The 20,605-nt window shown below is 44.6% G+C and overlaps 1 protein-coding gene across 1 annotated transcript in view; it reads right to left on the bottom strand.

Annotated features, from left to right (window-relative positions):
• The window catches only part of LOC146812973 (early activation antigen CD69-like), a 476,482-nt gene that overhangs the window by 169,470 nt on the left and 286,407 nt on the right, over positions 1 to 20,605 (bottom strand). The window contains exon 2 of the mRNA XM_085614656.1: positions 5,477 to 5,581. Coding sequence (XP_085470782.1) covers positions 5,477 to 5,581 — 105 coding nt within the window. The remainder of the gene's footprint in view (positions 1 to 5,476; positions 5,582 to 20,605) is intronic.

The raw sequence follows: 20,605 nt of genomic DNA, 5'->3' as shown, positions 1-20,605 counted from the left end.
GTAATCACAGAAGGCACTTACTCATTTCGGTATTCACAGAAGTTAGGAGTCCTAACTTTAGGACTCCTAAATGCCTTCTGTGAATACCAAAAGTCTTAAAATTAGGACTTTTCTCAGTTTAGGAGTAGTACAGTTAGGACTCCTAACTTTAGGACTCCTAAATGCCTTCTGTGAATACCGAAAGTCTTAAAATTTGGATTTTTCTCAGTTTAGGAGTAGTAAAGTTAGGACTCCTAACTTTACTACTCCTAAACTGAGAAAAATCCTAACTAAACACGGCAACAGCAAGAACAAAGCGAAACAGAGGAATGAAACATGGGCACAGACCGGGGGTAGAGGCGCCATAGGATGGTTGCAGAGGTCTCCCCCCCAGCCCTCTCAAGTTCAGGAGAGACTGATGAGAACTTCTTTTCTTTTCCTTTTTCAACGTTTGTTCGTATCCTTTATCAGTTGAATTGTTCAGTAGGGGGTAGGGGTAGTGGAAGGGGAGGGCTCTACAGACTTCTCAAACATCACCAACCCAAGTTGTCATGTTGACAGTTCAGGGGATAGGTATAGGGCGTAGGAGGAAGTGGGGTGGGAGGAGTAGGGCAGGGGGGTAGTTACTAGTAACTTAAGGGTTCAACAAGGTTTTCAAACAGCTAACAGCAGGGAACGTGAAACTCACTGTCAAGAATGGAAGATAGGGAAACCCTGGTAGGAACACCGGGGCAGCCATGGATACCACGAATTACACATGACATGAATGAAGATTCGGTCATGGTCTTGACATGGAATATTAATGGGCTAGGTAACAAGAGTAAAAGAGGGTTGGTTAATAGGTATCTCAAGAGACTCAAACCAGACATTATGCTATTGCAAGAAACCCATCTTCAAGGCACACACTGCACCTTCCTTGGGAGGGGAGCCTACGTCCGCTTGGCACATGCCGGCTTTTCCCCCGGAGCGAGAGGAGTAGCTATATTAATTAGTAAAACCCGCCCTTTTCATGTCACTAAGACATGGGTAGACCTAAATGGGAGGGGATTGGGTTTACCCACTGGCAGAATTCATAAAGTCGCTGGGATTAACTGACATCTGGCAAAAACACCACCCAATAGAACGCTGTTACCTGTATTTCTCAGGGGCACATAAAGTCTTCTCCAGACTTGATGACTTATTCTCCCCGTCGGGTGAAATCCAGTCAGTAAGCAAGGTGGATTACCTAGCAAGAGGCATTTCAGATCACTCTCCACTTTGGGTAGAGATAGGAAGGACAGGGGGTAGACAACGTGCAGAATGGAGACTAAGTGCATGGGATCTTTAAGATGAGGCAGTGATGGGCTTAATAATAACGGAGACCAGGCTGTTCTTTCAAGAAAATGAGGGTTCAGTACCCTCAGACCCCACCCTCTGGGAGGCATATAAGGCAGAGATTGGGGGCAGGCTACAGGATGTAATTGCACAAAAAAGAAGGGAGGAAATGCGTCAAATGGAAATTATAGAGGGTAAGCTCCTAGAATTAGAGGGAAACATTATCCCGGAATCCGAGGCAGACTCGCTCAGACAACTTGAGATCACAAGACGGGGACTCCGGGCTCTGGCAGAAGGGGAAGTTAAGAATCAAATTCAAGCCACACAGCATCGATTATATGAGACGGGCAATAGGACAGGACGACTCCAAACTTGGTTGAACCGCAAAGAGAGAGAGGCAAATTGGGTTAACCAAATAGAGGAAGCGGGAAATAGACACACAACTGCCCATACTATAGCGGGAGCTTTTGCAAGCTAGTACACAGACCTATACAAGGTGAGAAAATCTGTATATGAGGCCCAAATACAGATATACTTGAGTGACATACAGATGCCCACTCTGAGACAGAAAGACAGCAAAGCTCTAGAGGCAGACATAACCCTGCCGGAAGTACAGGAGGCCATCACCAAGCAGAAGTGGTCTAACGACCTACCAGCAGAATTTATTAAGCATAACAGCGGCTTATTGGCGCACCGCCTATTAAACATGTTCAGGGCAGCAAGGGAAGAGTGGAGGCTGCAACCAGGCCTCTGCCAAGCCACTGTGGTGTTTATACCAAAATCTGGCAAACCTCCGGAGATGTGGATCCTACCGCCTCATCTCCCTATTGAATGTTGAAACTAAAATCTTGGTCTCTATTTTAGCGACGCGACTACTAACAGTCATTACATCTCTGATTCACGGAGACCAGTCAGGCTTCATGCCTCAATGGGCTACACCCCTTAATTTACGTAGGTTAGCGAATTGGCTAGACACCGCGAAACCATTACCTTTTCCGCTGTAACTGCTGTCATTAGATACGGAGAAGGCCTTAGACACAGTCCACTGACCATTTATGTGGCAACTACTCCCAAAACTAGGTTTCGCAAGGAAATTCCAGACATGGATTGACTTGTTATACACAAATTCTAGGACAAGAGTCAGAGTGAACGGGGTAAAGTCCAATGAATTACCCATTCGCAGAGGTACCAGACAGGGCTGCCCACTATCTCCCCTGCTTTTTGCACTAGTCTTAGAACCACTGGCATGCCTAATCAGAATCAAACCAGACATAAAGGGCTTTCGAGACACCAAGGGCCAGATGATAGATGAACGGATTTCCCTCTACGCTGATGATATTCTATTATACATCTCCAGCCCTGATACCACACTACCCCTTATATTCCATCTAGTCAGGGAGTTTGGTAAACATGCAGGATATAACATTAATTGGGGGAAGTCAAGTCTTTACCCCATCGGTACCTCCATTGACATACATACCATACCAGATCACTGATACATCACTAAAGATGGGTTCCGATACCTGGGGTTATACATATCCACAAATGAAGCTGACTGCCTTACACACAATATTATGCGTGTGCTGGCGGACTTTCAAGACGATGTTGCCAGATGGAGATGTCTACCGCTGACACTGCTAGGAAGGGCGGCCATGCATAAAATGGTAACGCTCCACAGACTACTCTAGGCACTGCAAAGTACATATCACAAAAACCCAGATTTGGTCTTCAGGTCAAACAATGACGAAGTTCGCACACTCCAATGGGACGGGGCCACCCTGGAGTGGTGCAACGAACACTGCAACGCAGTCAGTATAACGGGGGTATTGCCATCCCAGATATCAGGGCCTACTATAGAACAGCACACCTAATAGTTATTAACGAATGGGGAAACGTGCCGGGCGACCACTCCACATATGCCTTAGAAAGGCTACAATTTCAGAAGCATTCTTACTTACATTATATATATGGGGTTCTGGAACGCGGAGCTTACGCCCCACAAAACAGAGGGCAATTGAAGCCTGGAAAGGCGCGGACAGACAGATGAAATGGGAGACCATACCATTGTGGGATGGCAAGCGGATGCCAGAGTTTACGAAGTTGCAGGGCTTCAAAGGCTGGGACACTATTGGTATTGTGACGTTAGGAGACATAATACGAAAAGGAGACCTCATTACTTTTACAGAGCTCCAAACAGAATACAGCTTGTCCGATAAACAAAGCTAAAAATATATACAACTACACCATGTTTGGATGCCCCAAAAGCCTGAGGTAGCCGATATCCCCAAATATGCACCGCTAGAAGGAAGACTGCTACAAGAGGAGATACTTGGAAATGCAGTCTCCTGGACATATAAAACTATAATCAATAATATCCCAGACACATTAATCATGCTTAGAAATAAATAAATGGGTGGAAACGGTGGGTACACTAGACAACATTGACTGGGAAATGGCACTTATCTAACCCAGCGAAGTAGCGATTAAGCTTAGGCTATGTCTCATACAGTTCAAAGTGCTTCACAGAGTATACTACGACCAAGTGACATTTCATGCTATGGGCAGAGCAGAGACACCAATGTGTCTGCGTTGTAAAAAAGACTGGGGCTCATATGTCCATACACTATGGGAATGTGCACCGATACAGAGATACTGGACTCGGATAGTCAAAGAACTAAACAGAATACTAGAAGTACAGACCACAATGGAACCTAAATACATTCTCCTAGGTAAAATTACAGAGGTAGACATTCCCAGGTACAAACTCCTACTAAGTAATCTAGGAATTGTGGTGGCAAAACGAGATATTTCTAAGTTTTGGGGAGGATCAGACTTGCACACTATGTCGGAATGGTGAGCTAATATGGATTTGTACATGGTGGTGGAAAAAACAGTGGGGCAGATTTATGTTTGACTTGCGCCTCATTTATGCCGCCGTTGTGTCACTTTTGTGACGCAGCAGCGGCGCAAATCCTGCGCCATGGTGCGGGGTATCTACAAACGTGACGCATCTCCCAGATGCGTCACGTTGTAAAGCCCTGCGCCACATGTAGGCGTTCCAGGGCAGGTGGGGGCGTTCCGGCGCAGGAACGCCTCCTAAAAGTGGCTGAGTGAAATCTACAAGATTTCACTCAGTCACTTTTAGGCCCATGCTGCGTCAAAACCCTGCGCCTGCTTGAAGCAGGCGTAAGGATTGACGCAGCATTGTAGAGATAGGGCCCCCCAGATCATTGCTGGAGCTGCGTCGCGCTTGCGACGCAACTCCAGCATTGCGCCACTTTTCGGCACAGATGCGTGACGCATCTGTGCCGTTTTTGCCCCATGGTGCGCCGCATTATAAATGCGGCGCATCCATGGTGGCGCAGCTGTGGCGCATAATAACTGGCGCCTCCCTGCTGATATGCAGGGATGCGCCAGTCGTCATAAATCTGCCCCAGTGTATAAAGCGAGAGGGTGCCCCAGGAAGTTTAGGAACATCTGGCAGCCATGGCTGAGTTTCTATGGATTAGAAATGTTGGGGGGGGGGCGCGAGACCACAACATTTACCGAGATATGTCTGGGACCCGGGAAAGGGGTCTGGGGGAAAATATGAACGAGCATTATTTTATTGTACTGCCTATGTTTTCACCAATACTGTTCAACATTGACGATGTTAGTTTTGTAACATGTGAGATATTCATGCTGATGTTTCAATCAAAAATATATATATATAGATATAAAAATTATTTTATTTAAAAAAGTCTCATCAGGACCTTGCAAGGAACCAAGGTGTCGCTGGTTTGGAGAAAGGGACAGTCATCCATTTAACGTCAGGGCAGACATAGAAGAAAAAAAAAAACTTCCTAAGATTGCTTTCCTAGCATAACTAAAAGTCACTTTGTTGATCTAGATAAAACTTCTTCAGAGACTGAAATTTCTAAATTGGTGAATTAGTTTCCATCAGAAGCAGTCCTAGACATGACAGCCAAACACCAGAAGGGCTGCTACTGGGGAGAAACCATTGACACTCTTCTATCACCACCCTCTGTCATCAGACCATTGACAGAGGGTCTATCACTTTATAATCAAGACTTTTATTGTACTGCTTTTAAATGTAGCATTTTGGCGCTCATGTGGGGCCATATGTAAGACTTGAATCTCGGGGTTCAAAAGGCTGTCACAAAAGGAAGAGGCGGTCACTCACCAGCGTAGGACACAGCGAGGCCAGCTAAAGTGCCGATCAGCAGAAGTATGACAACCATCAGATGGGTTCTGGTCACTTTTCTCAGAAACTCAGGCAGCTTATGACCTAGAAAGAAAAGATGTTCATTCAGTGAGTGTTAATGCAATGCACAGGTTGTACCAGAAAGTAGCATTTAAAAGTAATTGCATAGGAAATTATAGTATAGCTGAAGGAAGGAATTAGAGTTCAACTGCCCCCTCCAGCCCCTCCCAGGTACCACCCTTTAAGCTCCTCAATGTGTCTCTTCACCTGCTGCCATCCCTGCACCTCAGGCATGGAGATCTGAGGCAAACAGAGGGAGCTCAAGAGAGGCGGGCGTGGCAGCTGTGATGGGTGGGAGCAATGGATGCAGGCAAAGGGAACAAGCATTGTAATCCCAATGGGTTGTGCCTTTCTGATCTACTGGCGTTGCTAATGCCTTTCAGCCATGCTGTACAGTAGTGGTTCTTAACCTCTTGACTGCTGTGGACCCCCACTGAATCATGACTGAAATCCAGGGGCCCCCACTGGCTCATAATTGGAAACGAAGGGCCCCTAGTCCAAGCAATTTCTATGATTTGAATTTCCAAACAGTACACAAGAATAGAAAAAAAAGTACACAAATGCTCAAATATTTCAATATTTTGTTTAATTCAGAATCAAATATAGAAAGGTTTTCACATTTTCAATGTTGCGTCTTTATTTGTATATACTTTATTAATTTTAATTTTAATAATATTTAATTTTGCAAAAGAGTTGCCTGAGTAGGCCTTGTGAACCCCAATGGGTTCTTGGACCACAGATTAAGAACCACTGCTGTACAGTACTGCCAAGATGCTGTGGAGCATGGTGAAAAGCTGAAAAAACACAAAAGGACTAATGATGCAGCTGCATCATTTTGTATATGCATGTATGCTCTATTACACATGATTGCCTGAAAAAACATGACGAGGACACCATTTTTAAAAATTGACTGATACAAGATGGATTGGTAAATAAAATAAGGTCATAAACATAGCACTAAAACGTTTTTAAGATTGTCAAGGCAGCAGCAATTTGCTGCCCCTGGTCCTCCGCAAATAAAATTAATAATAATACAATAGACAGCAAGTGTGGTATTGGACAGCAACAGAGAATGGGGGGAGGAAGCATCACTTAAAGAAGCACAAAAATGCGAGAGAGCAACAGTGGTGGAGGGAGAGAAAGAAGTACATGAGGGAGACAGCAGGAAAACACATGCATTCTCATTGCTTGTGCTGTCTGATAGGCTTGACATAAAATCTAATAATGCGTGGTACTGGGCCAAGGACATCCATTACAAAGAAGAGAACAGAGAGGGAAGGATGTATGATGTTACAACGCATGCTTTTACAACGCATGCTGTTACAACGAAATTTTTACAACGCAAATGCAGTGACAACGCAAGTCTTTACAACGCAAGTCTTTACATCGACTTGCACTAGATGGCGTGCTAACATTAAAAAAGTGTAATTTACTATTCTAACTCCAGTCCACGTAACAGTAGGGAAGGTGTTTGGATAGTAAACTACACTATTTTTAATGTTAGCACGCCATCTAGTGCAAGTCGATGTAAAGACTTGCGCTGTAATGGCATGCGTTGTCAATGCATTTGCGTTATAACAGTTTCGTTGTAATGGCAGTGCGTTGTAAAAGTTGCGTTGTAAAGGTTGTTCCCCGTAGGTGAAGGAGTGGTGGCGAACACCTATACCTGACCAGAAGGAGTGAAAGAAACATGCTCACTGACATGCATAGAAAGAGGTGGGAAGGGGAAAAAACTTCCGCAAATACACAAATATTTATACCAGAATCTGAAGGACGTACCACACCAATCTAGCATCTGCAGATCCCTGCCTTCTGCAGTGCTCTAGAAGCTGGGTAGTTTCCAGTTCTGTCTGTGCTCTTCAACTAGGCATTTTCCTGTGCCTGTCCTGATTATACCCCCACTACTCATGCTTGATGGCAGTTCCATGTTTTACTTCTAATTACCCCCCTGCGCCCCGGCTCCAACACAAATCTTAAATAGGGAAGTTAGTAACAAATCACTTCAATATAAACCACACAGACATTGGAGTGTGCTATTTTATTTTACTGTTTTATCAACCACACACCTTCCTTCTATCAGGACTACACAGGGTAATGAAATATATTAAAAGATATTGGCATCATAAACACAAAGGACCAAACAAAAATATGATGCAAACATTGCATATTAGCTGCATAGCAAAGAGCAAAGGAACACCGCCGTACACAGCTATTTGGACCAATAAATTACTGCATTGCTGACAAAAAAACACATTTTGAGAAAGCCACTGATTGCATGTGAGCTCACCAATGTTAAGGAACAAGGTTAACAAAAATCCAGGAATACCTTTACTTATGACATGTGTTGTTACCAGCAATGTCTGGTTGGCTGAAGGGATGCCCCAGCCAGGCAGAAGACACCACTCTTGTCAGTGGCAGTTGATTACACACACTGTACAGCCAGTACGCACACTTGGGTAGCTTGGCACTGAGCAGTCAGGTGCCCTTCAAAAGCAATGTGTAAAGCAAGAGCACAGCACGCGCACACAATAAAAGTTCCGCACAACACAAAAGAGACTTCACACTTGATGTCAAGCAGTGGCGGTGCGTCCATTGGGGGCGTTGGGGCGTTGCCCCACTAAGCTGGAACAGCCCCAAGCAACGCCCCCAATGGACGCACCGCCACGGCAGCTTCTGTTGTTGAATTAATGAATTTCGCAGTCGAGCATCGCAGTCTGTGCCTACCCTGGGTGTGTGTGGGGGGTGGGGGAGGTACTGCCGCTGACGTGGATAGCGGCGCGCAGCAGTCCAGCAGACAGCAGAGCAGTGGGCAATGCGCATGTCATGTTTTGGGCTCTATTCTGGAATCCTGGCCCGAACATGCGCACACGTGTGTGTGAGGCACTTAGTAGTTTTGACTACTACAGGTGACTGGGACCCGAGGGTGCTTCTCCTAACGCAGGCCCCCGGATCTCATTATGGGCAGGGACTAACCCTGCTCTTAAGCCAATCCTGGCGCTGCTGGCACAGTGGCGCTGGTAATGCAGCGCCAGGAGTGGCTGAGTTTATTCAGCGCGGTCCCTGGTGCGCCATGCGTATGGTATGGCCAATCACACTGCGGCAATGTGAAGCCATGCAGTAGTGATTGGCCATTCCAGTCTCTACGCTGTTCGGCGCACCACGTCACCGTGCCAGTGCCTGCTGCCTGCCACACGAGACGACACGACCACGAGGTGCGAGGACTAAGTCACAGTCAGAGACAGAGAGAGTCACGAGTCGGAGCGAGCACGACGACGAGCAGACGAGACACAGTGTGCCGGAGCCAGCAGCGAGTCAGTCAGTTTTGAGTTTGACTCTAGTATGTATCACGACAACACTCACTATGATTGTGGAGGCTTAAGTTTTTGTATTTTTTTGTAATGTGTACAGTAGACCGTCACGTCACCGAGCCCTTCGACTGAGGCCCAGTCCCTGACCTGACCCGTTATACATAAGAATCTTATGTATAACGGGTCAGGTCAGGGACTGGGCCTCAGTCGAAGGGCTCGGTAAGAACCCCTCTCCTCACTTGCACTTACCCAGCTGAGTAGCTACTGAAGAACGGGTACCTTCAGTCCTTGCCAGCAGTCCGCCCTCAGCTGGCAGTGGCACTGACTGAGCATGGCAACTTTAGGAGCACGAGGAAGCCAGAAGGCTTTGTGGTAGAAACATCCCACTAGACTGGAGAACACAAAAACATTTGGAGAGGCAATAAGCCCGAAATTTGATGTCTAAACTTGTCACTTGCCTTTAGAGGTTTACGAACATGTGTATACGTCAATGTGACGTTTCGCTGGGCAGGATTTCATTTAAAACAAGGTGCTCTTAAAACTGGATTCTTCACCATAATAAAATGTTATTCGCCCACCACGGGGAATAAAGGTGTGTCTGTTGGTACTGAGTGCAGCTTTGCTGTAGTGTTTATTTGATTTGAGGAGTTTTATATGCCGCGAACATAACCCGTCTGGGTATCTGTGCACTGTACAAACAGAAAACATGTTAAACATACAAATGTTAAAAGGAATAAGCAAAAAACAATGCATGTGTGATGGAAATCCTTTCTGGCATGTAAGGGGGCTGTGTTGCAGCACATTTCACATCATAAGCTTGCAAAGTGTGTGCCTTACGGCAGGCACCTCGCCTACGCACAAGGTTTCCCGTGTTGTTGGCAGCAGAATGCGTTGTTTGCACCAAGCCAGGAAAGGTTATTATAGCGAACCGTTTAAATGGCACATCCATTGTGAGTCATCACCGGAATAAGGATGTGACGGTGACATAAAGCCGCTCGCCTTCTGGGCGGCTCGAGCCTCTGTGGTGGCAAGTCAGGTGCCTCATGATCATGCGTCATGCCAGCTGTGCCAGTTGTGTCATCTGAGAGTGTGCCTCCTCGTTCCGTTTGCTCCAACAAATTCAATGCTTTTTCCATGTCTTGAAACCTTTGCTGACAAATGACAGTACGGTACCTGTCTGTCTCATGTATAAAGTAGTCGTAGTCGAGTCCCAGGTGGCACAGGAGGCGTGGGCTCGAGGTGATGAGAGGGCAGAGACTGGCCTTTCATTCAATAGGACATTTCCCCCATGGGCCGGAGGCCAGTTTTGAAATCCCGGGACCGCTGGTGGGGTCTCTCTCCCTTGCCCCAGTTCCCTGGGGTTAATTGCAGCATCCACAGGGGGCCTAGAGAGAGGGAGAGAGGGAGACAGTTCAGAGGGGACAAGAGAAAAGAGAGGAGAGCGAGAAAATAGATGGCGAGACTGAGGCGAGCTAGAGCGAAGAGGTGAAGGGAGCGGGACTGGTTTGAGTATTTTTTGCCAGGGTGGCTTCTGGTTTCCATTCCGGCACGTTTTGCACTAGCGGTTTAAATATAATTGTCTTCATTGTATTGTTGCAATTATATAGTGCTGCAGCTGCTTACTACCCCTATGTGGGTGACTTAAGTTGGTGTGTGGTTGGGTGACTTAAGTTGGACTCTAGCCAGCCGGCGGTCCAAGCTCTGGCCTAAAAATGCTTTCTTTGTACTAAATACCCTATGCGCTAAATACCCCACCCTACTCCATGCACCTTGAAATCAGTATCTAGGAAAGATAGATGCCTGGCCAAAATGTGTTTCTCAGCAGACTGAGGAATTTTGCAAAGGTTCAACTTCCGGGGAATTGTGTATCACAATTTGTACCAACTTGACCAAAGCAAAATGCAATTTTTAGTTCTTAAAAATGTCGAGGCAGATTTACAAGCCCCTTGCGCCACTTTTGCGTCACTTTTAACATCAGAAAAGTGACGCAAGCGGCTTGTAAATAAGCCCCGTCATGTTACCAATAGTCTGTCAGTGCAAGCATTATGAACCGAGCAGGCTGGACAGGGCCAATGCAGGTGTAAAATCGCCTTGTCACTGGTGCAAAATGGCTTGTTCACTCCTGCATGCTGCCTGTGCAGTGCCACCCTTCTGTCTACAGTACAGTCTACTGTCTGATGTTGTTGCACCAAGGATGTTGCTAATGTTTTTCCTAGAGAGAGATCAGAGTTTTGTGTAATGGAAGTTTTGACTCATGGAAAGGTAGCGCAGAACTTCAGAAGGTTAATGTGCCTGCAGCTGCAAAGAACATGTACGTGATGCAGATCACAAAATGCACATGATGTAAATAGGTCAGTGAGTCACTGCATTTGTCAGAGAGATCATTTTGTTACTTGCAGTTTGTAAGTTGTAATCCTAACATACAACAGTGAGCTATTATTAACTGTCATCTAAGAGCTACATGCAAACTGCAAGCAGGTAAAAATTGTACCGTTATGTTTTTTCCCCCCCAGTCTTTGTTTGATTACCCTAATGTTTCAAAAATAAATTGTTATATTTTTATTTTCAGCACCTGGTAAAGCCTGAAACATTAACTGAAGAACCATTACCTAATTTTGGGGCAATTTTTGGACAGAGAACAGGAGGACCCAAACTCATTTGCTGCTCTTTCATCCCGTCTATGACCCAGCAAACAACAGTGTTAAAGGTATAGAAACTGATGATATCGTTTTTTAGATTGGAATTAGGGCTATGTTTGTGGTCACTGGTCACTCTAGATGGTGGTTGGGGTGGGTGCACATTCTGAAGATTGTTCTCTCAGTGGATAGCATTTACTAATACTGAGCCTTAGCCCTGTGCTTTGGGCAATAACGGTTGTTAAAGGCACTATCTATTCCTTCCTTGCCTTGTTCAAGGTCCTCAAACAGTCTCTTTTGCAGTGTCTTCAGCAACCACTATGGCACACAGAGGCAGCAGGCAGTAAGGCTGTATTTTTAGCAGTCCTGTTGTCCAAAGGGGAGCTTTGGAGATATATTGCGATAATGCACATGATAGATGTACTTATACTGAAATTTGATATTATTGCACCAAATCTTATACGTTGTACTTTGACTATTGACAGGCTTCTTTCATATTGGTAAGGACAGCATCGACATCCATGATGAATACGGTAGAACAATTAATTACACGGTCATTCCATGCACGGCCACTAGAAGATAAACGACATATAAAGAGATTAGGACCTGATCGGCCAGACCTACAACTACAACAAGTTACCCAGGACAGAGGAAAATTTTACACACGTACATTCTCAAACACCTGGTACACAAAAGCTGATTGGCTTACAGGGTGTCCGTCAAGAAACAAACTGTTCTGCTTCCCCTGCTTGCTGTTTAATGATGATTTTCCTTGGACAAGAGAAGGAGTGATAGACTTGAAGCATCTGTCTGAATAAATCAAGAAGCATGCACACACAAGAAAGCATATGGAAAACGTGACAAGACTGGGAATGTTGGGAGACACACCGATTGAGCAGCACATAAACAGTGCTTACCTCTAAACAATACAGAAACACAATGAAGCAGTTGATAGGAATAGGCACATAATATCAAAAATAATTGATTGCATTTGTTTCTGTGGTGCTTTCGAACTGGCATTGCGAGGCCATGATGAATCAGAAGATTCCACAAATCCAGGAATATTCAAAGGCCTTGTGGATTTAATAGCAAGCATGGACAAGGAAATGGAAGCACATTTAGCAACTGCTACAGTCTTTAAGGGCACCTCTAAAACTATACAAAATGAACTCCTGGAGTATATGCTCGAAATTATGAGAAGCCATATTGTCCAAGAGTTGCAAAACACAGACTTTGTGGCTATTCAGGCTGATGACACCACTGATGTGACCACACAAACACAGTCTGTATTAGTCTTTCGATACCTGGACAATGACAATAATGTTGCGGAGAGGTTCTATGGTTTCACTCATTTAAGAGACTCTACTGCAGAGACCATTACTGCAGCAATACTGCGTCAACTGAACTTCATTTTTTCAGCGGTGCACCAAAAAAAAAAAACTTATTGCACAAAGCTATGATGGTGCGTCCGTAATGAGTGGAAGCCTTGGTGGAGTACAGAAAAGAATTAGAGATGTGTACCCTTATGCTCATTACATGCACTGTTACGCCCACCAACTTAATCTTATTATGCAGCAGGCAGTATCAAAGATCTCCGAGGCACGAATTTTCTTTCAGGATGTAGGAGGCATGGCAGCATTCTTCTCACGTTCCCCAAAAAGAACGGAAGCACTTCAGGAGATTGTGGACAAAAGGGTTCCAAGGGGATCCTCAACTCGTTGGAACTTTAACATACGTACAGTCCAACTAATATATCAATATAGGGAGGTGAAGAACCAGAACCTTTTGGTCCTGGCGGCGCAGGGTACGCCCAAAGTCTCCGGAGTTCACCTGCTTCGCTACACAGAGACACGGGACACTCTGTCGGCGTTAGAAGATCAGATTTATTTAGCTGCAGCTAGTACAGTTATCCTAGAAGTACACAAAGTAGGTTCTCAGGAGACTGCCACTTCACTCTGTGGCACATCAAGTTAAATACCATACAATGACACAATTATTAATAAAATGCCCTCCCAGAGCATACAAGAAAGAGACAATAAGGAAAGTTGGAAAACAAGGTGGAACCAATAAGAAAGGTTTGAAAACAGAAGTGTCAGATAACTCGAAGAGACCTCTCCTCCAACTGTGTTTGTCATCCCACCCTCAAGCTAATACATTAACAGATTCATAACTAACTTGCAGGTGGCGAGATACGTTTGTGTGTGTTGGAGGACAGTTGTGAAACGAGAGAATGCTAGCAGGAGACAGTGAAGGCCAGTCGATAAGATAAAGTCAGGAAAGAATAGTGTGAGCCAACAGATAGTTGAGACGGGGATTAGAAAAGCCAGACAGGGATTAGTGTACTCGGCTAGTTCTAACACCAGCTTTGCAAATAGAGGCCGAGGGCGTTTTTTGACACCAGGCTACAGAAAAAGCAGAATAGACTTTGTTCGCCGTGCTGCCTGAGTGATGGCAACACAAAATGGCGGCGGGCCACAAAATGGCGGGTCGATTCGATCGTGATCGAAAATCGAAGTTCCTCAGACCCTTCTTTTGCCAGAACTCAGGCAAGATAGACTCATGTTAATCTGAGTCCACATCAATGGCCATGAGGTCATCGAGCTGTTGCTGTAACATCATTCTCATGTTTTCTGTTACTTGTCGTTTGGGTTTTGGGATGCACATAGTAGCACAGAGATCACAGATAGCGGGACCACAGTGCATACAAAGGCAACAGGAGAAAATAATGGTCAAGATTATACCAAGAAAAGTCAATGCTTTCCAACCCCATTTAGACAGTAGTGCCCAAAACCATTCCGTTAAAGACCAATCTCCTTCGTCCTGATTAATAGACTCAGAGATTATGTGCAACTTGGAGATAGCTTGGTATACTGTCGGAGCGTCAACAGGTATGAAAATACAGCAACTTGACCCGATCAATTTGCATACTCCACCACAATCGGCAAGAACAAAGTCTAAGGCAACTCGATTATGTAAGGTCATAAGACGATCCGCCTGTAGTTCTGCCGTGATGTTACTTAAGGCTCCTACAGTGATGTCTATTGTAGTCTCTACGACACGGACCAATTGCCTTATATTTCTGCTGTTAGCCATTGGACCCCAGAAGGGAAGAAAACCTTTAAGGAAATCTCCTACCTCTTGTCCTGCTGTGTCCTTTGAATCAATATTCCCTCTGCCGTATCGGGTTCGGTGATGATTTGCGGAAGCGGTGTAAGTAGGGGGAAGTAGAAAGGCTATGTAACAAGTACCAGAGAAACCCGTTGGTAACCAAGTATAAGCTCTATTATAACAGATGAAATAGGTGCCTTGAGACGGTACTAGAGGAGGCGAGTTTTGAGAGGAATAAACGTACGTATAGGAGCAGTTATTCCTTTGTGTAGTGTCAGAAGAGTGATCATTTATCTGTAAGCAGAAGTTACCCTGATGTGGTATAGTCCAAATCGGCGAGGACTTTCCTTTTCCAACCTTACTATTAAGACTAGACATATATTGGGTGACGTTCCAATTAGTGTATGCTTTTCTTTCGTCAATGGAGATTTTACTGTTTTCCATGATTTTAGCCATAGCTAGCATACCCTTAATAAAAGAACTATGACTAAAATCCGGATAATTAATATGTGAACTAACAGATCGTCTGAATTTGCTTTGATAAGCATTGGAGAAAATGACGAAGTAAGCCCAAGCAGAACCCTCATAAGAAAAAGGGAGAACTAGATATGGCATTCCTTTTTCTGTGGTATGTGGCATAAGACCACACACCCAACAATCAGTTGTATTAATCACTAATTGGTGCTGATGTAATAGTTGGATAAAGGAATTGTTATAGTATTCGGTTCTTCTGACGAGTTCATGTGTAGGAAGAGTATGAAAGAGGTGTGGAGAGATAGTAGAAGAAGGCAAAGAAGAAGAAGGGGAGGCATCTTTTGGCTGCAAAGCATAAATTATCCAACTAATAAACGCCAAAACAATACACAATGATATAATAACACATAAAGTTATGCTGTAACGACTGTACATTATTTTACAGGATGCTTTCTTCATTTCATCTTTTCTTTCCTTATTACCTAGTGTAGTTTCCATCTTACTAATGGATGCTCACGGCAATCTTCCTCAATCACTGAAGTCACGATGTTCTACCGTCCTATGACACTGAAGATCCTGCAGACCTATTGCCACTACACAGGTCGTGACTTAGACTCCTACCGTGACCCTGCAACCAGGACAGAATACTACACAAGGGAGAAGAGTCTTAAATGTTCTTTGGTCTGGGTCTTAGATTATATCGTTCTTTCCCCGGAACATTCTGATCTTGAAACAATGTTCGTGGTTTAGTTGTATCCAAGCGACGATGTGATGGAATTGCTTCCTGTAAAATGTCGTCGTCCTCTTTCTCAGACAGTGTCCCATTCAGGTGTGCATCACTAAAAGGCACGAATCGTGGAGTTCTTTCACTTTCACAGTCACCGATACCTCTGCGAACCCACTGATCAAAAGGCAAAGGCACTTTCTTGCAATGCACACCGTGAATCCAATTTTTCTTTCCTTCGACTTTAACTGCTGTTCTCGTGGTCAGCAAGACCATCCGGGGCTCCCGCCATCTGGGCTCCAAATTGCTGGACCTCTGGAAATTCTTCACACATACCCAGTCACCTGGTCGGATGGAGTGACCTGGGTCTGTGGAAGCCTCCGGCAGAGCACTCTGAACCTGTTGATGAAGAACACGCAATTTAGTCGTAAGGTCATGCAGATCAATCAACATTGGATATGGCAAGTCTGAGTATTTCTTAGGGCGAGGGATTCCCCATACGTTAGCCAGACGGCCAAACACCACTTCGTATGGGCTAAGTCCCAAACGAGAGTGTACTGCAGTACTGGTGGATAGCAGAGCTAACAGCAAAGCATCGGGCCAATTTAGTCCTGTACTTGCTTGAACCTTTGCTAACTTTAACTTCAAGGTTCCGTTGTAACATTCTACTAAACCCGCTGACTGTGGGTGATTTGCCGCGTGGAACTTTTGCTTGATACCAAGACCTGCACAAACTTTCTGCATGACTTGGCCAACAAATTCGCTGCCATTGTCACTCCAGACAATGCGCGGCAAACCAAACCTGGGGAAGAATTCTTTTAGTAGAATTTTAGCTGTGGATAAGGCTGTGTTATCTTTTAGAGGATATGCTTCTATCTACCTTGAAAAGGCGCATACTACCACCAGAACATATTTGAGGTTGTTGCATCGCTCCATATGAATGTAATCGATTTGCAACACCTCAAATGGATATGTCGGAGGAGCAAAGTGACCTGCTGGAGTTGGGGTTCCCTTTCCCGGATTGTACATTAAACAAACAATACAGTGCTTTACTACATTGTCTGCACACTTTGGGATATTCTCATTCTGCCACACTGGAGCCAGAAGTTTACAAATGCCTTTTGCACTTAAGTGGGCTGGACCATGTGCCATAGTAACCACTGGGAGAACATAGGCATCTGGTAACAGCCAACGTTGATGTTCAGATAATTCCACCCAACAACCCATCTCATCTAACATTCCCGTTCTTTCTTTCCACTTGCTCATCTCCCTCTCTGAAACCTCTTTCTGAATCGCTTTTACACTTTCCACTGCATTCTCATACATTCCTCTCTCTCTGACCCAATTCGTAGGACCTGCCACATACATTCGAATCGTTGAATCTCTCGCTGTCTTCTTTGCTATTTCGTCTGCAAACGTATTTCCTCGACCAACATCATCCGTAATCTTTTTGTGTGCGCTACATTTCACAATCGCTATTTGGGTGGGTAAGGCAAGTGATTCGAGGAGATCAGTCACTAATTGACCATGTTGTATTTTGGTGCCATGTGAAGTGAGAAAACCCCTTTCCTTCCAGAGATGCCCGAAATTGAACGCTACACCAAAAGGGTATTGGCTGTCAGTGTATACGTTCACTCTTTTCCCTTTTGATAATACACAAGCTCTTGTTACTGCTATCAATTCTGCTGCTTGCGCTGAATTATGTCTAATGCGTGCAGTTTCCACAATTGTATGTAAGGTAGTTACAGCATAGGCTGAAACTGTATCTCCATTAGGCATTTTAAAACAAGAACCATCTACCCATAGAGTTCCATCCGGATTCTCTAGCGGTGTGTCTCTCAGGTCAATTCTTCCTTTTGTCTCTTCCTCAGTACGGAAGAAACAATCATGCTGATCCTCAACACTCTCCTCATTTGGAAGGGGCAACAAAGTAGCTGGATTTAGGGTATTACATCGTTTGATGTGTATGTGACTAGCCAATAACGTCAGCTCGTAACCAGTTAAACAAGCACTCGTAAGATGCTGTGTTTTCGTTCTGTTTAGTAAAGTATCCACTGCATGTGGCACCATGACAATGAGAGTGTTATCCAACACCACTCCAGCAGACTGCCGAATAGAAATTGCTGCTGCTGCTGTCGCTTTGAGACAACTGGGCAATGCTTTAGCTACGGGATCTAACGTAGCCGAAAAGTAGGCACATGGCTGCTGTTTGTCTCCAAATTGCTGCGCTAAAACTGACAAAGCACAACCTTCTCTCTCGTGAACATAGAGCGTAAAAGGCTTAGTGTAATCTGGGGTGCCTAGTACAGGAGCAGAACACAGAGCGGTACGTAAGTCAGTGAAACTCTTTTGGCACTCATCAGTCCAAGGAAGGGGCTGAGGCGTATCTTTTAAAGTGAGTGCCAACAAAGGTTTGGCTATTAGAGAGAAGTTAGGGATCCACTGTCTGCAATAAGAAGCAATACCCAGAAAGGCACGCACTTCCCTTTGTGTGGATGGTACAGACATTTGCGCAATCGCCTGAATTTGTTTTGGTGTCAATCGTCGTCCCTCCTTTGATAGGAGATGACCCAAATAGGTAACCTCTCGACAAACATATTGTAATTTGGAAGGTGAAACCTTGTGATTCAGTTTAAACAAGTGGCGTAACAATGCAACAGTGACATCTTTGCAGATATCTTTTGAATCGGCAGCGACTAATAAGTCATCCATATATTGATAAGAGCAGCACCAGACGGCAACTGAAAAGTATCAAGATGACATTTTAAAGCTTGACTGTAAATAGAGGGACTTTCACAATAGCCTTGGGGTGCGTGCTTAAACCGGAAGCTTCGGCCTCCAAGAGAGAAACCAAAAATGTCCCTACTCTCTTCTGCAATGGGAATACTGAAGAAGGCATTCTTTAGATTGATAACGGAAAACCAAGTCGCTGTGGAAGGTATAATTGTCAACAAAGCAGTGATATCTGGAACAACAGGAAATTGTGGAATCACAATTTTGTTTACTTCCCGCAGATCAATAACAAAACGGTACACAGGAGGCTGAGAAGGATCAGTGCGTTTAAGAACAGGAAGAATAGGGCTATTGCATGTATTACCTCTTGTTTCTTCAACCACACCTTTCTGAATCAAGTCATGAATGATTCCCAAAAGCGCTTTCTCACCTTCAGCAGAAATTCTATATTGTGAGATGCGCGGTAATTCAACATTAGGCTTGAGAGTGACAACATAAGGCGGAATCTCAAGACAACCCACATCGTTCGGACCCATGGCCCAAAGTGCTGTTGGAAGAGAAAGTAATTCAGGTGGAAACTGATCTTTGGACAAATACATTGGGGAGACCAATTTCTGTCCTAAAGTGAGATGTACACCAGAAGGAGAACAATATATTGTAGCATGCATTCTTTTCAATAGGTCTAGACCCAACAGATTTTGACCGCAACCATTCGTCAACAGAAGTGGAGCTTCCAAATCATAAGGACCAACTGAAATAGGCAAAGGGCAAGAAACTGGATTGCGAACAGGGGCGCCAGAAAATCCTACGGAAACATTCGTTAAGCCAGACAAAGGTGCCCCAGGGAGTTTAGAATGAATGATAGAACTTCTCATTGCTCCAGTATCCAGAAGAAATGGCTCTGAAACACCCATTGTAGTGACGTCAACATAACGTCCATTTTGATCTACTGGGATTGGCACAACTCCCTTACTTTGTCCATGGCTGTCCTAGTTGGCATGAAGACTCTCATTCTCGCCTTCGACATAATGGTCTTCATTGTAATACTGAGTAGACCTCACAGTTTGCTGATCAAAGTAGTTCGTGGAATTGGGAGAAGGAAGGGCACGCTGTTCTTGAGTCAACATACCCCGACCTCTACCTCTGTTTGCTAACTGGAGGCCAGCACGACCTCGTGGAGCTGGTAACGCTCCATTGCGCTGCAATAAAACCGGACAACTATTCTTAAAATGACCTCCCTCTCTACAATAGGCACATTGATTAGGACCTAACAAAGGTCGTGGATTGTATAGCTCAGGTTTTTGGTACAACCTCTGAAACTGCGGGGGCTGCTGAATTTGGGGCTGAGCATAACGTGGTGGATAGGCTTGTTGCAAGAGAACCTTCGTCTTTAAATCTTTCGTCTTTTTCTCTTGCTTTTCTTTTTCTTCTTTGTCCCTATTCTCATAATATTGCGCAGTAGCCAATATCTGAGCAGAAGAAGAAACAGCCCATGAACTTTCTGAATCTTTTAATTTGTGTGACAGCTCGGGAAGCAAATTGAATACAAATTTGTCTACGAATAATCGCTGTCCACCCTCTGTAGCCATGTCTTGACCACTGTGATCGATAAATGTCTCCTCGAAACGAGTAAAGAAGTCAGAGACACTTTCATCTTTCTTTTGTTTGCATGCTGCTAGTTTATCCCAGTTAACTCTCAATGCAGGCATCATAGTTTTCATTAACGTAATGATCCTGCCAGGGAGTTCCGAGATCAGAGCGTCAGGCTTTGCGCCACACACTTGGTCTCTATCTGTATTAGTTATAACATCCCAAGTAGCACCTAGTTCCTGCGCATGATTCTCTCTACGAATTTTAGCCCATATTGTCTGTGGGACTACATTTCCCATTAGCATGTCAATATCTGCTAGATTCATAATGCAAGCGTCAACTGTCTGCGATAATTCTTTATAGTAACCTGCAGGGTTTTTACGAGGATCTGGTAGAGTCTGTTTAAGGGCCAAAACTTCAGACCTCTTCCAGGGGACATGTACCCATATACGTTGGAAATGAGCAGGAATAGGTG

The sequence above is a fragment of the Triturus cristatus genome, chromosome 7 (genome assembly GCF_964204655.1).
Source record: "Triturus cristatus chromosome 7, aTriCri1.1, whole genome shotgun sequence".
Lineage (NCBI taxonomy): Eukaryota > Metazoa > Chordata > Amphibia > Caudata > Salamandridae > Triturus > Triturus cristatus.
This window is presented reverse-complemented; position numbering and strand designations above follow the sequence as displayed.